This window comes from Hypanus sabinus, chromosome 10, assembly GCF_030144855.1.
Source record: "Hypanus sabinus isolate sHypSab1 chromosome 10, sHypSab1.hap1, whole genome shotgun sequence".
In the NCBI taxonomy this organism is placed as follows: domain Eukaryota; kingdom Metazoa; phylum Chordata; class Chondrichthyes; order Myliobatiformes; family Dasyatidae; genus Hypanus; species Hypanus sabinus.
The window spans coordinates 148,411,294-148,426,534 of NC_082715.1; the positions used below are offsets into that span (position 1 = coordinate 148,411,294).

The 15,241-nt window shown below is 38.7% G+C and overlaps 2 protein-coding genes across 3 annotated transcripts in view; one reads left to right on the forward strand and one right to left on the reverse strand.

Moving 5' to 3' along the window:
• The window catches only part of rsph14 (radial spoke head 14 homolog), a 728,187-nt gene that overhangs the window by 62,425 nt on the left and 650,521 nt on the right, over window positions 1-15,241 (forward strand). The window lies entirely within an intron of this gene.
• gnaz (guanine nucleotide binding protein (G protein), alpha z polypeptide) overlaps window positions 7,033-15,241 on the reverse strand; it is a 260,905-nt gene continuing 252,696 nt past the window's right edge. The window contains exon 3 of one of the 2 annotated variants that reach the window (XM_059983227.1): window positions 7,033-14,225. In XM_059983227.1, coding sequence (XP_059839210.1) covers window positions 13,881-14,225 — 345 coding nt within the window. In that variant the 3' untranslated portion in view covers window positions 7,033-13,880. The remainder of the gene's footprint in view (window positions 14,226-15,241) is intronic. The other variant, XM_059983228.1, reaches the window with a different exon arrangement.

The following is a 15,241-nucleotide window of genomic DNA, read 5'->3' on the forward strand; positions in this document are numbered from 1 at the left end:
ACAAATGCTGTTATCTTCTCCATTTTGTAAATGTCCATTGTAATTTCCATCCATGTGTTTAAAGTTTGGCTCTCCTGTGATAACCATTTCCTAGTAAGATTCTTTTTACCAGCCACCTGCAGTATATTCATTAAATATTTATCTCTTTTCAACCATTCTTGAGGTATATATCCAAAATATATGGTCTTACTCTCTAAGAGTATTTCACATTTAAAGATGTCTTGTAGGGCATTGTGTATCCCACTCCAATAGTCTTTGATAATGGGGCAATCCCAAAAAATATGGTCATAGTTTGCATTTTGATTTCCACAATTTCTCCAGCAAACAGGGAGGTTACTATCATAATGGGCTTTCTGAGAGTGTGTAATAAAATATCTTAATCAGGTTTTTCCACCCAAACTCCCTCCATTTCTGTGAACTGGTACACTTCCATTGATACCTCCATATTATTGTCCATTCTTCCTCAGATGTAATTATCCCTCCTTCCTTCTCCCATTTTATTTTAATGTATGAAGTCAAGTGTGTTTTAAGATTTGACAGACCCTCATACAAGCTTGAAATGATTCTACTACCATTATCTGAATTATACGCATTTCTAAGCAGTTCTATCAAACGTACTTGCTTCGGTTACAATTTTCACCCTCCTATTTAACAATGTCGCATCTGCAAATATCGATAAAAAATCTTGTTTTTCTAATAGGTGTTTTTCTTTAAGCATTTCAAAACTGAACAGTGTTCCTTCTTTCATTATATTGCATAGAACTGTTATTCCTTTAGCTGTCCAGTCCTTAAACCTAGCATCCAGTTTATTCGGCGTAAAATCTGAGTCATATGCACACCATTTAAGAATTACAATATCTCCCTCTAGTTTATATTCTTTTATAATAGTTTTCCATATTTTAGAAGTCCATTTCACCCATGGGTTATCAATAGTATTAATGTACCTTTATAGGTTGTTATCAGCCAAAATTGCCTGTATGGGGGTGGAAGGTATCTTCTCCTCAATGTTTTTCCATTGAGTGTCATATTATGGGTTGCATCAGCATATCACAGCTCTCATCTGTGCTGCAAAATCATAATCTCGCAGAGAAGGTAGGCCCTATCCCCTCTTTTCCTTGGCTAATTGCAAATTTTTGAGACGAACTCTAGGCTTTTTACCTTGCCATATATACCTGGATAACATTTTGTGCCATTCATTGAATTGATTTTTGTTAATTTATATTGGTAGGGTCTGAAAGAGATATAATAATCTGGGCAATATATTTATTTTAATGGATTCAATCCTTGAATTAGATTCCATCTTGTTATGTCTTCCTTAATTTTTTTTATATATAATAAAAATAATTGCATTCTGATAGTTTTGCCAAATCTTTTGGCATGATGATGTCCAAATATTTGAAAGACTCTGTTTGCCATGCCCAGGGACATCTACTTTCAATTTCTTTTGATGGGCTATAGTTATATGAAAGTAATTGGGTTTTATCTATGTTAATCTTGTATCCTGATAATTGACCATAGTGTTAAAAGGATTTCATCAATTTAGGTAAAGAGTATGTTGGTTGCCCTAGATAGATCAGAATGTCATTTGCATAACAGGCCAATTTATGCTCAGTATCTTTAACAGTAATTCTGATATCTTTATTTTGTCTGATGTATTGAGCTAATGGTTCCAGATATAATGCTAAGAGGTGCGGTGACCATGCACACTCCTGCACTAGGAGCAATTTTCAGTGGTCATTCAACTTGCCACTTTTGCATGTCTTTGACATATGGGGAAAAACCGGAAGAAATCTGTGCAATTGAAGAAGCACATCAGATGGCACCTGAGGTTGGGATTGAATTTAACTCTCAGGTGCTGTAAGGCAGTGGCTCTACACTAGATGCTACAATAGAGAAAGAACATGGAAAATGGCTGGAAATATTCAGTAGGCCAGCCATCTGAGGAGAATGGGAGAGAGGAAAATCAATTGGCACTTTTAAATTGCTGATGCACCATCAATAACTCTTGGAGACGTGAGGTGATGATATAGGCTTTTATTGGCTGGAAGAAAGAACAAGCAGCAATTGACCACCACACTGCATCCTGGAGACTGAGGCCGGGGCGGAGTCCCCAATCGTCTGTGGGAGGAGCCACAGGAGCAGTCAGCGGGGGGGGGGGGGGCATGTCCAGACAGGTATATGTAGTTCACCATATTTGCCAACTGTGCAAAAGAATTAGAAAATGTTAGAAATTGAATATGTTTTAAGTTCAAAGGAAAGGTGGGTGTTGGGGATATGGGGGTGGTTTGGGGAGAGGCAGGGCTGCAGTAGAGGGAACAAAATGAACATTCAAGGTGGGGTGGAACTAAGACCTGAATAATTCAAGTGGTTATGGTGCCAGGGAGAGACAATGGTGAAGGTTTATTAATCACAGAAACTTCAAGTAAGATGGCAGTGTTCTCAGTTTCACGGCCTCTCTGGGTCCAAATAAGGTGCAATTACTTGTCCTTTATGTCTTTTTTATGATCACATCACATTGCTGGATATCAAGTATTGGAGGTCTACCCCACTAGCGAGTTTCCCGATAACAGTGGAGCCATTATTGCCATGTTGCCACTTGCTACAGCTACCAAAGGAGGAAGACATCAGAGGTGATGCTTGGTCCAACCAAATGGTACAAATGATTGTCTGGAACATTTTTCTTGTGATCACAAGACCCTGTTGGAACTGGGTAATGTAGTATGCTGCAAGTCCTGTTCACTGGTTCTGGGAGACTGGCAGCAGTCTCAGTTGTTGCACAGACCAAGTCCTCATGCCTTGGGATTGCCCGTTGCAGATGCCCTGGGAGGAGATGCCAGAGATGTTGTGGGAGAGAGTAAAGGCACACTGGAGGTCTGTGCTGGGTTGGGTGTTGAACCCTCCTATTGCTGCTGCCCTCCAGTGTTTACTTGGTGGATTGCATTTATCTGCGGCTACACTGGTGTGTGATAAAGACTGCTGAATGCTTGTTCTTGCAGAAAAGTGATTTCAGGATAACGTACCATGCACCATCAATCTTCAGGCCATGTCACTCAGAGACTTTGACTTACTTTTTCAGCACTACCACTCAGGGATTTTTTTTTGTGACCGTATGCTTTTCTGTTATTGTAATTATAAGTGCCTTGTGCCCTGCGTGACTGTACTGTGTTTTACCCCTTGGCCAGGAGGAATTCTGTTTTGTTTGGTTGTATTCATGTATGTATAGTTGTATGACAACTAAACCTGAAGTTGTATTTGAATATACTGTATCTATTTGGAGTTGATGGTAAGGATGAGAGAGGGGAATAGAATCAATACTAGAACAATGAGATGACAAACATTGCAGTTGAGGAAATCTGAAAGGAAGGAGAGTACAAGAAGTACATGAGAGGGGAGTGACTGAATGTTGAACGAGGGAATGCTAAATGGGAAGGGGAGGAAAAGATGTGGTTAGTCGTATCATTGTGAAAATGGTGAAAATTACAGTTCTTTTGAATGCTAAGCCTGATGGGATGGAAGCTTAGGAGAAAGAGAATCTTATCCTTGCTTTTGTTTGGGCAAAGAAGGTGTAGCTAGGCTGTGGGAAATTGAACAATTGTAGCCAAGAGCCTGGTTAACTATGGCAGAGACGAAACAACTGTTAGGAAAAAAAGATTCAGTCTCAGACTCATCAGTATGGATAACTCTCATCATCAGAATTTATACAAACGTAAGAACATAAGAAATAGAAACAGGAGCAGGTAGTCTGTGTCTGTACAACATACATAAAAATCCTATCTGATCTTTCTACCTCTGTGACACTTCCCTTCCTTCTCCCATATTCTTTGATTTCCTGCATCATTTAAAATGAATGCAGCCTCTGAGATTTCTCAGAGATAGAAAATCTTTATGTTGCATCTCCGTCGCTATGTATAAGCAATAAGGAAGGGAAATGTGGGAGGATATTACCCAAACACTAAAATTGTATACATGCCTGTACAGCCAGATATACAATCAGATCAAAAAATGTGTATTGATAAATCTGATGGCATGGTGAAAGAAGCTGTCCCTGTTGGTCCTAGTCTTAATGCTGCAGTACCATTTGCTAGATGGAAGCAGCTGAGACAGTTTGTGATTGGGGTGGCTGGAGTTCCTGATGATCCTTCAGGCCCTTTTTATGCACCTCCTGCTGTAAATGTCCTGAACAAAAGTCTGTAAAAGTCCCGAGGATCTGGGGAGTCATGCCAAACTTCTGCAGCCCATCTGAGGTGAAAGAGGTGCGGCTGTGCCTTTTTCACCAAACAGATGGTATGTACAGTCCAGGTGAAATCCTCAGTGATGTATACACTGAGGAACTTGAAACAACTCTCAAATTATTATAACACTATAATAATTACAACTACATATTACAAGATAGGAAACATAAAATCTTCAAGGATAAACAGTCACATATTATCAGTGCATTTTAACATTTATGCAAATATGTTCTGTATTCTTTCTTCTATAAACCAAGCCATCTAACAATAATCTAGGCCAGGGGTTATTAACACAGCCCAATACAGGGTGATCTTTACCACCACTCTCTTTCAATTCAGTAAGTCAAATCAATGTCATGACGTCAAACAACCAAAGTAAGTGAAGCTTCTAAAGCTATAGCTGTAGCTTCTCAAACCTCTGGTCAAGTTCGCTGCTGCACAAGTTCTCTTCTGTCTGGAAAGGCTTAAATGACTCTTCCCATGATCCATGAGCTGTGAAGCTATGTGTCATCAACTATAAGCATAATGTCTCCTGGGAGGAAATTGCACTTTATACCTGACCATTTCTGATATTTCTATAATTGTGGTAAGTACTCTTTGACCCTCCATTTCCAAAACAAATTTGACATGTATTGGGTCTGCTTCCATCTACGATGAGTATAAATGTTTTCCTTTTGGAACTCTCCTGGTGATAAAGTTGATGAAGCCTTTAGAAGCAACAGATGGTTGGGTGTTAGGGCTTCCAAGTCATTGGGATCAGAGGATGGTGTAGTAATTGGATGGCCATTGATAATAGCCTATACCACATCATTTTGTGAAAACCCTCTTCGTCAAGGTTCTGTACCTACATGGTGGAATTGAGGACCTTTTGCAGAGACCTGATCAATCCCTCCCATGTTCCCTCCATGATGTGAGCCACTAAGGGGGTTAAAAATCCACTTAATTCCTTTCCTTTCTCTCTCTCTCTCTCTTCTCCCCCCTCTCCCTCTCCCTCCCCTCTCTCTCCACCATCTCACTTTCCCTGTCTCTCTCTCCCCCATCTCTCTTTCCCCTGTCTCTCTCTCTCCCCCGTCTCTCTCTCTCTCTCTCCCCGTCTCTCTCTCTCTCTCCCCCGTCTCTCTCTCTCTCTCCCCATCTCTCTCCCCTATCTCCCTCCCCCCCTCTCTCTCTCTCTCCCTCCCTTCAAAGAGTACCTTTGTTGTTCTTTATCCAAGTCGGACTGAGCAAGAACCATGCTCAATTGCTGCCTTTTCTGACTAAGAAACAAGAGCAGGTTCTAAAAATTTTGTCTTCCTCAAATGGGCCCAAGATGAGAAATGATGTGTTACCGCATCCACCTCCTCTTCAGTCTGCATGGCATTCATTATAACACACCTCTTGACTTCTGGATCATCTAGCACAGGGATTCCCAACCTTTTTTATGTCACGGAGCCCTACCATTAACCGAGGGGTCCGTGGTCCACAGGTTGGGAACCCTTGATTTAGTTGGAGTTTTCCAGAACAATTGGGATTCACAGGCAATTCCCTTTTAGGCTGAAGAAGATACTGAAGCTCTGACACTCATGTGTCATTCTTCAGGAATGCTTCCATCTTCAACCCTCTAGAGGCCACATCTGCCCAATTGCTTGAAGTGTTTACATACTTCCATTGTGATGCCTGTGAGACCTTAAGAGTTTTTGATACCCAGTTTGTAATGAAATTTTGGAACCTAGAAGCTTCATTGTTGATATACTTCAGTGCTGAAGTACTATTAGTCCAAAAAACAGTCATGAAGTTACATGTGCAACTCCTTCCTTCACAATGTGTCCATTGGGTTTGCCGCTGTAGCAGCAGTGAGCTCCACATGACGGATGGAAATTGACTTCAATGGAGTTACTCTAGATTTTCCCATGATAAAAACACTGTGCACCTGTGAGCATGTGTTGTGCAACAATAGGTGGGTGACTGCTCCATAGCTATCTTTGCTTACATCTGTAAAGTGGTGTAACTGTGCAGCAGTAACTTCTCCAAAATCCATAGGGTTCAAACATCTAACAACCTTGACAGAGTTCTTCCAGCCAGTTCCACTCATGAGCAACTGATTCTGGTACAGCGTCATCCCACTCAAGCTTGTTCCTATATAGACCTTGTGGGATCTTCTTAGCAGATAATACCACCAGACTCAAGATTCCTAAAGGATCATAGATGGAATTAACTGTGGAGAGGATCCCCAACCTATAGAGATAGAGGATCACCACTTCTTGCTGTTTGTGCCAAAGTGTGCATGGTAAAAACATATACCTGACATTGTTTGGATCGGAGCTGCAGCTATGAGTCTGCTTCAGGTTCTGCTGACAGAGCTTACTGAGACAGGAAAAGGAGGATGAATGGTACACCTCTGCCCAGCCGAATGTAGACCATCAGCCATTTTAGCAAGCTCCCTATATTCCTTTGCAGATATATTAGTGAGGACTGTGTGAACTTGCTCAAGCATTTGTTGCAAAAAGAATTGTTTAAAAATTAAACAAGGTTGGTGATTGCCCAGGAGAGACAGCATGTGGTCTATTAGTTCTGAAGGCCTATGTCACCCAGGCCAGGCAAGGAGAGCATGTATTTTACATGCTCAGACTCAAACGGTCCAAAGGTCTGTAATAGGTGAGTTTTTGGAGTGACATATTTATCACATGCAGGTGAGTCTTCTAGGGGACTCATCACTCTGGCTGCAGTGGAACTAGGTAGTGATGTTACGATGTAGTAAAATTTGGTATTGTCCATCGTGGTTGTTTGCAGTCAGAACTGGGCTTCCACCTGTTCAAACCATGTGGTTGTGTGCTGCTCCTAAAACTCTGGCAGCTTCAAAGTGACTGTGTTGGTTGATATCTTGTTGAGTAACTCTGGAATCGTCTGAGATCGTCAGGGTCACCATTGTAGGTGAATAAAACATGCGAGAGTCATTTTATGTGCTTAACAAATACCATATCCCTTTACTTCCATTACAAACAAACTAAAAGCAGTCACTTTACATTGACCACATTATGTCAGACACTGTCTCTTAAAGTGAACACAACAACTCAGTGATGGGTGAATTATGTCGAACAGTTTCTATTATGAACAATGTGTGTCATCTGTCACCATTTACATTACCTTACAACCTTATTGAAGTTTATAAAACCATGAGGAGTATGAATAAAGTGGACAGTCATAGTTTTCTCCCTGGGGTTGGGGAATCCAAAATTATAGAGTGTAGATACAGGAAAAAAAGGAGAGAGATTTAAGGGAGACTTAAGAGATAACTTCTTCACACAAAGATTTGTGAGTACCTGGAATGAGCTACCAGAGGAAGTGAGTAAATTGTAACATTTAAGAGGCATTTGGAAAGATACATGAAGGAAAAGGACTTGGAGGGTTATGGGCTGAATGCAACTTCTACTTGCAGGAAGGATTCTGTGGTCTACATGGACTATTTGGTCTGAGGGGTCCATTACTCTATAACTCTAAGTTGCTTCTTAGCCTCTGATAATCCAAAAAAGAAACAATCCAAGCTTGTCCAGCTGTTTCTTATGACTAACACTTTCTAATCCAGGCAACATCCTGCTGAGTGTCTTCTGCTCCTCCTGCAAAGTTTGCACATTCTTTCTATTATGCTGCAGTAGGAACTGCTTATATACTCCAAATATGACCTAACTAAAGATTTATACAGGTGTAACCTTTCTGCTCAATGGCCCAACAAATGAAAATAAGTATACTGTATGCCTTCTTTACCTCCCTATCTGCTCCAGCATTTTGGGTGTGTTGCTATCTACCTGTGTTGCTATTTCTAGCTAGCTATGGACTTGCACCCCATATTCTTCTGTTTATAAATACTCCTAAGGGCTCTTCATTCTTCCTTTCACACTATTTTTCTTCCTCGGCATATTTGAAGAATGAAGGTTCCAATTAACATTTTTAGATATATTTTGTACAAAAGCCATTTCTAACACTGGTAGGACATTGTATTTGGTTTTAATCTTACATGTGAAATTGTTAGAAGTTTTGCATTACTGTTTTCACTGCCTTTGGGGGATGGATACTCATTTACTTTCACAGTGACTTCCTCCCACTGCTGTTTTAATACCTGATTGGAAGATTCCTGGTCTCTTCCGTTTATAGAATTTTAATTTTTTTGCTGCACTTGTCAACTAAGATTTCTTGTCCTGCATCAGAAAAAAGGAGATGCTCATGTTGCACCATCTACTTTAGTAGGCTACAATTGCCTACGCAATGTCTTTTGTTGTGTAGTACAGCCGTAACTTACCTGTTGATTGGTTTGCAGTAGTCCAACTGGCTTGAGCTGATGCTAGCCATTTAGCAAAAGTTTGTGAGCATTTACACAAGACCAAATGAACATAATTAATCATGTATTATTATCCCAATACAATTCTCCAGCATGGTCTGTTTAGCCTCTTTTAGCACAAGATCAGCGGATGAAGGAAATGATCTGCAGGTCAGCTGGCACAAGTGAAAAGCATGTCAGAGTTAATATCCAGGTTAGTTACCTTTCAATCGAATTGGCTAGAAATCAAGCTGTCATTTCCCAGATTATGTCTCACTTATTGATTCAGGGTGATTTTGTCCAATAAATCTTACCTATTTCTGTTTTGATCCTATTTCTCTCCTTCAATTTCTTCCCACCAAGCCCCATAACACTTTTGACACACTCTGCCAGTTTCCCTAACCATTCCAGTTTCAGCATGAATGTTCAATCTTTACAAAATCCGAATAGCAAATAATGGTGCTTTTTAAAAAGTCATGAGTATTTTTATAGGGTAAGCAAAATTATCACAAAATAGAACTACGATAATATATGCTGGTACTGAAATTCAAGAGCAATGGCATTGAAGGCATACAGCGACAATGTAAAAATTATGAATTAAACTTCTTATTTATGGCATCCTTAGATCCTGAGATTATTCCACTGAATTTTTGCAGCTACGGTATATTTTCTTTGTATCATATGACTTTGTATTTTTTTTTAGATTTACTTTCAGCTAGTAAATGTGTTAATAGCAAAATTGTCGTAAGTGAAAGCATAGGATATAACATCCTAATGTACTTTTACTTAGAAGTGCATACAGTGGTAGACATAATTAATATCTTATTGGTTTTGTGAGGTAAGAATATAGACTACCACATGGAATGCATTGCCTACAACTGGAGTGAGAGTTTTGTCCTTGTGAATTAAAGATTTTATTTAAGGGAACTAATATGTTTTTGACATCTGAAGTATATATAATGAATAGATTTATGCTAAAAATTTTAAAGTTATTAACTCATCTCTGTATGTTATTGAATGAGATTGTTATTGCTGAAGCAGAAGTGGCTACCATATCTCTGAATCCTAACTTGCTTCACATTAATTTAATGTTATAAGGCTATCTGACTATTTGGAAATCCTGATGCTTTGGCATTAGCTCACCTTGTTTTGTTTACTGTGCTCTTCACCACTTGCTTTCACCTGACTCACTAGATCAAGTTTCTTGAACTCCTTCTTGATTCCCCAGACTCCTGGTTCTCCTCACTTCCTTCTGGTTTCTGCTTCCTTCCAGCTCACTGGGTGCCCACTTCTGATGCTCTTTTCTGATTCTCACACTCAAGTGGTTCTCACTATTACTGGGTTCCAGTTTCTTGTCTCTCTTTAAACTGACCAGCTTCCCATTTCTTGCACTCCCTTTATATTTATCAGGTGCATTGGGAACTTTACTATAAATCAGCATAACATTGAAGAAAGTGAATGAAAATGTCTTGGTATTAAAGGGATATTGGAATAATATATAATATTTTGGGAAATCTACTAAACCAGCACCACCAAAGCTCTGCGTGTTCCAAGTTTTACTGTATGTATTTTAGAATGAGACTTTTATTGTAGGTTCATAATTGGAAAATGCTATTCAGATCGCTAGTGCAGCTCAAGAGTTAAAAGTTATTTGAACTGATTTAATGATTTGCCAATGTAGCACTGTCAGTACAAAATATTTCCACCAATAATAAGTGAAATTTACCTTCAAATTTTCATTAATTTCCTGGCACTTACTGCATGAAAATCAGTGCTTACATTCCATTTCACCTTTGTTTTTAGCAGTATGTACTTCATTGACAAGGGTATATTTTGAAAACACCTGCATTAAGTACAGCCTAAAGAATATCAAGGATTGTTTAAAGTATTGGTTGTGAAAAGAAATATCTTGAAGAACCAGAATTTAATTTAAGGGTACAAAAGATCTATGAAAAGTATCATAGTCATGAAAATGTTGATTTAAGTATATAGTCATAAAACTAACAAATCTGAAGCAAAATTAATGATCAGAAAATATACTTTGCATTGAACTGATCAGATTCCATTCAGAACCTAAAAACGATTTCTTCAGTTATTTTCTCTATTTTAGAAGACAAATATCTGTTTATAAACTAAAATATGACTGATTCCAAATGGTCACAGATGATCAAATAATTTTCACATGACAGTGATTGCTGTGCTTCTGAAATAACATTAGGATTGTTTTGCATATCTGGAATTCTAGTTGTAATGGGATATTCACTGCCTTTTTATTTTACTGCTGGATCTCCTTTTTAATTCTGTAGAGAGGATGGTTTGCTGCAGACTTCGTTACATTGACCTCATTACCTTGAAATTCAAATAGTTCCTCAAAGATCCAAGTTCAGTTAGTTATTAAAGAATAGCAGTGAAAATATAACTATCAATTGAGTAGGCCTTGGAGGGATGATTGGAAATTAGAAAATTGTTGAAGAACTCAGCATCGTGATAGTTGTTTCCTCAAGCCTAACATCAATCTTCACATACCTTTTCTGGAAAGTGGCTGTACTAGAGAGGACAGCTTGCATTCTGTGATGTCCCTTCCACTGTTTGCTCCTGATCCTCCAGACCCAAGGCTCCATTTCTCCTAAATCCTTCCAATTCTTTTTTTCTTTCCCCTAATTCTAGCCCCATCTTTCAACAATCCACAGCTTACTTGAATTCCTTTGCTGACTCTTCAGTATAGAGTCAGAGGAGAAGTGACCTTTCTTCATAGAATATATGCAAGGTCTTACCTATCCTAGCTGGCTGGTGGCGTAGTGGCATCAGTGCCGGACATGGGAGCAAAGGCTCCCGCGTTTGAATCCAGCTGGCTTCCTTGCACAGTTCCCATCCGTGCTGGGTTGAGCGTCAAGCTAGCAACTCAGCCTTGTAAAAACAAGAAAGCCTGCTAAAAAAACACCGTCTAGACAGCGTCCCAATGACTCTACTCAGAGTTCTTCTTCTTCTTCTTCTTCTTCTTCTTCTTCTTCTTCTTCTTCTTCTTCTTCTTCTTCTTCTTCTTCTTCTTCTTCTTCTTCTTCTTCTTCTTCTTCTTCTTCTTCTTCTTCTTCTTCTCCTTCTCCTTCTCCTTCTCCTTCTCCTTCTCCTTCTCCTTCTCCTTGTCCTTGTCCTTGTCCTTGTCCTTGTCCTTGTCCTTGTCCTTGTCCTTGTCCTTCTTCTTCTTCTTCTCTATCCTGATTCTGTGTAACATAAGTGACATATGACTATACTGACTATAATTTCTAGCAGACAATGGAACATAAAATAGTGCAGAACAGGAACAGGCCATTCAGCCTGTGGTGTCTGTGCCAAACATGATGCCAAATTAAACTAAATCTCTTTTGCCTGCACATGATCCATATCCCTCCATTTGCTCCATTCCATGTGTTTAATGGCCTTTTAAATGTCACTATTATATTTGCTTCCACCACAACCCCAGTAATCTGTCCCAGGCAGCTACCACTGTTTGTGTAACAAAAAAATGCCGCCCCTCCAACATCTCCCTTAATGCATGTCCTCTGATACTTGACATTTCTACCTGGGAAAAAGATTTTGACTGTCTATTCTATCTTGGCTATTCATAATTTTATAAACCTCTATTAGGTTTGTATTTATAAAATGTTTTTTTTGAAAGTTTAGTCTCTATTTTAACCATCTTGGTATATTTAATTTTATATCCAGCATTCTTTGTACTTCTTTGAAAGCTAATTTAAAATGCCTCCCAGCATCCTTTCTGTAGAATATTTGATGTGATTGATTGCTAAGCCAGCATGATGACATCACGGCTGTGGGGTGCCTACAGTCTTCTTGAATTTTTACAGCAGGTGGTAGGATGGAGAAACTTTCTCCACAGAAATTGCCGAAATTTTATGAGGATCTTGATTCCATGTCAGTAAGAAGCATCATTGCTTTATCGGCACAAAGATAAAGCAGTGTTCCTATTATATTGTGTTATTACTGATGTCTAAAAGAAAAACTGGGAGCAGATTATTTTCTTGAGTTGGTGGGTACTTTGCTCTGTCTTCTTACCCTGCAAGTAGGGATGACAGTAGTTAACCTAAAATAATTTTTTCTAATTACCTATTTCATGTCTAGATTTGTTTTTACATTTTAAACAAATATTACAATGATTAATATCAAGAAATAAAATCTGTTTTTAAGTTCTTAGAGACAAATATTACTAAAGAAAATAACCTTCACAATGATGGATAGCACACATTTTCCCACTAATAGCATGATTTACTTTATTTCATTTCTTAAAGTGAGCAGTGTTTAAAATTTGTCTCAAAGCCCTTAACTGAAGATTCACATACTAGACACTGTTTACGTGATTTTCATTTTAGTGTGTACTTTACATTTTTCTAATGTATTTACATACTTATGTCATGTGAATGTTGCATGGAAAAATGAGAGAAAAATCAATGCTGTATGAGAGGCATTTCAGTTTTAGTTACAATGTGTTTTTTTAGTAGTCAAAAGGATGTCATTATCACAGAAACCCAAATACCAAGTCAAGACAGGTTACTGCTGTGTTAATACAGTTTATAGATCAGCAGAACTTACTCATTTACTTCTCAGTGGTACTTAATTATTTTCTAGCCCAAAAGTAAAAAGTCCATAGAGCACAGCTGTTTCCACAGTTTCCATGTTGTTCTTTTTGCTCTTCCCTGTAGAATTTCTGTACCGAATTGTGGAACTGGATCGATAAGACGTTTTCATTATAGTGAGACCAGTATGATGTAAACTCAGTATCAGTTGTTTTGAAGAGTGGTGTGTAGTTCAGAACAAAAATGGAGGACGAAACATTTCACACATCAATTATATCAAGTAAATTAAATGTTTAATTTCTTTCTTTAAAAAACGTTTTGTTGAATTATTTCTTATTTACAAGGAGTCAAGTATTATATGACCCCCCCTTTTTAAACCAAACAGGAGGAAAAGGACTGTTGCCTGTGTTTACGTTGACAAGTTATCTTTGACCTGCATACATTTAACTCAGCTTTTGATTTTGTAGTAGCATGTATGATGTCTGGGATGGCAGAGAGTAAATAAACCATAGCTCAGTCACATCACATAAAAAGGAGAGGTTATTTCAAAGATCACAGTGTTTCTCATGATTCCATACTGGAACTCATGATACTGGATTGCAAATCACCAAAATTTTAGTGAATTCGTTAAGCAAATCAGTGCAGTAGTCAGATCTCATCCAGTTATCATCACTGTGGTAATTTTCCTTGCCATTGTTTGGTGCCAGATCCAGCACTGTTCCTATTTAATTTTATTCTTGACTTCCTGAATCCTGAATGGATTTTGTTCAATATTAGATGGACAATTGTCTAGCAGAGCCCAATGTATTTCAAGTTATTTTGAATTATCACATCAGTGACTGCATCAAAAACAAACTGAATGTTACTGGTGTCTGTAGCACAGGTAAAGTGGGAGTAGATTTCTTTAGTTTCCTTGTTGCGGTTCAGGTCCTCAAATTGCCGCTGAATGTAAACGGCAGCTTCTTCGTATGTGTTCTGACCCTTGTATTCTGGGAAACACACCGTCAGTGGAATTCGTTTTATCTTTTCTGCAAGGAGATCTTTCTTGTTCAGAAACAGGATAAGTGAAGTGTTGATGAACCAGTTGTTGTTGCAGATGGAATCAAACAGACGCAAACTTTCAGCCATTCGACTCTGAAACAACAATGTAATATAATTATTACAAATGGATGATATAAGTTAACAGTTAACACTGGGGTTGAATCCATCAATGCAAAATACTGTGGATGCTGAAAATCTGTATTAGAATCAGAAACAAAAGGGTATAAACAGGGTATAACAAAAGGGTATATACCTGGTATAATCAACCAACAACTGTGGAGAACAAGGATAAATGTTTGAGGTCAATAAAGTTTTATCAGAACTAACTAGAGGATAGACAAGTTTTAAGCTGAAGGGAAAGCAGTGAGACAAGGAGAGAACAAATAGATAAGATCTGCTATGGTGTGGAGGACCCAAGAAATTAAATCACAAAGTGGGATAGTGCTCAGTGAAAGATGCTGACGATAGAATAAGTAAAATTATGAAGGCATTCTAAGCAAAGATATGGGAAATCAAACCTAGGTGGGGCAGGGCCTTGGGAGTGTTGTAGAACAGAGGGATCTTGGAGATAATGCACATGGTTCTCTGAAAGTGGAGTCACAGGTGGAGAGTGTGGCGAGGAAGGCTTTGGCACTCTTCTTTATCGGTCAGGGCTCTAAGTATAAAGCACTATTGCAGTATTGTCTTCAGTTTTGGTCACCTTGCTATAGGAGAAATATTATTAAACTGGAAAAACTGTAGAAATTACGTATGAGGATGATGCCAGGAGTTGAGGATCTACAGGGCTAGGTTGGATAGGCTAGGACTTTATTCCTTGGAGATTAAGAGAATGAGGGGTGATTTTTTAGAGGTGTGTAAAATCATAAGGTGCAGAGTTAGACTAAATGCACTCGTCATTTTCACAGGGTTGGGGAATCAAGAACTCAAGGCCAAAGGTTTAAGGCAAGAGAGGAAAGCTTAAATAGGAATCTAAGAGGTAACTGTGGGTGGTATGTATGTGGAATGAGCTGCCAGAGGAAGTGGCTAAAGCAGGTACAATGCAGTTGGACAAGTAAATGGAAAGGAAGGGTTTAGAAGGCAATGTGCCAAACTCTAGTAAATTGTACTAG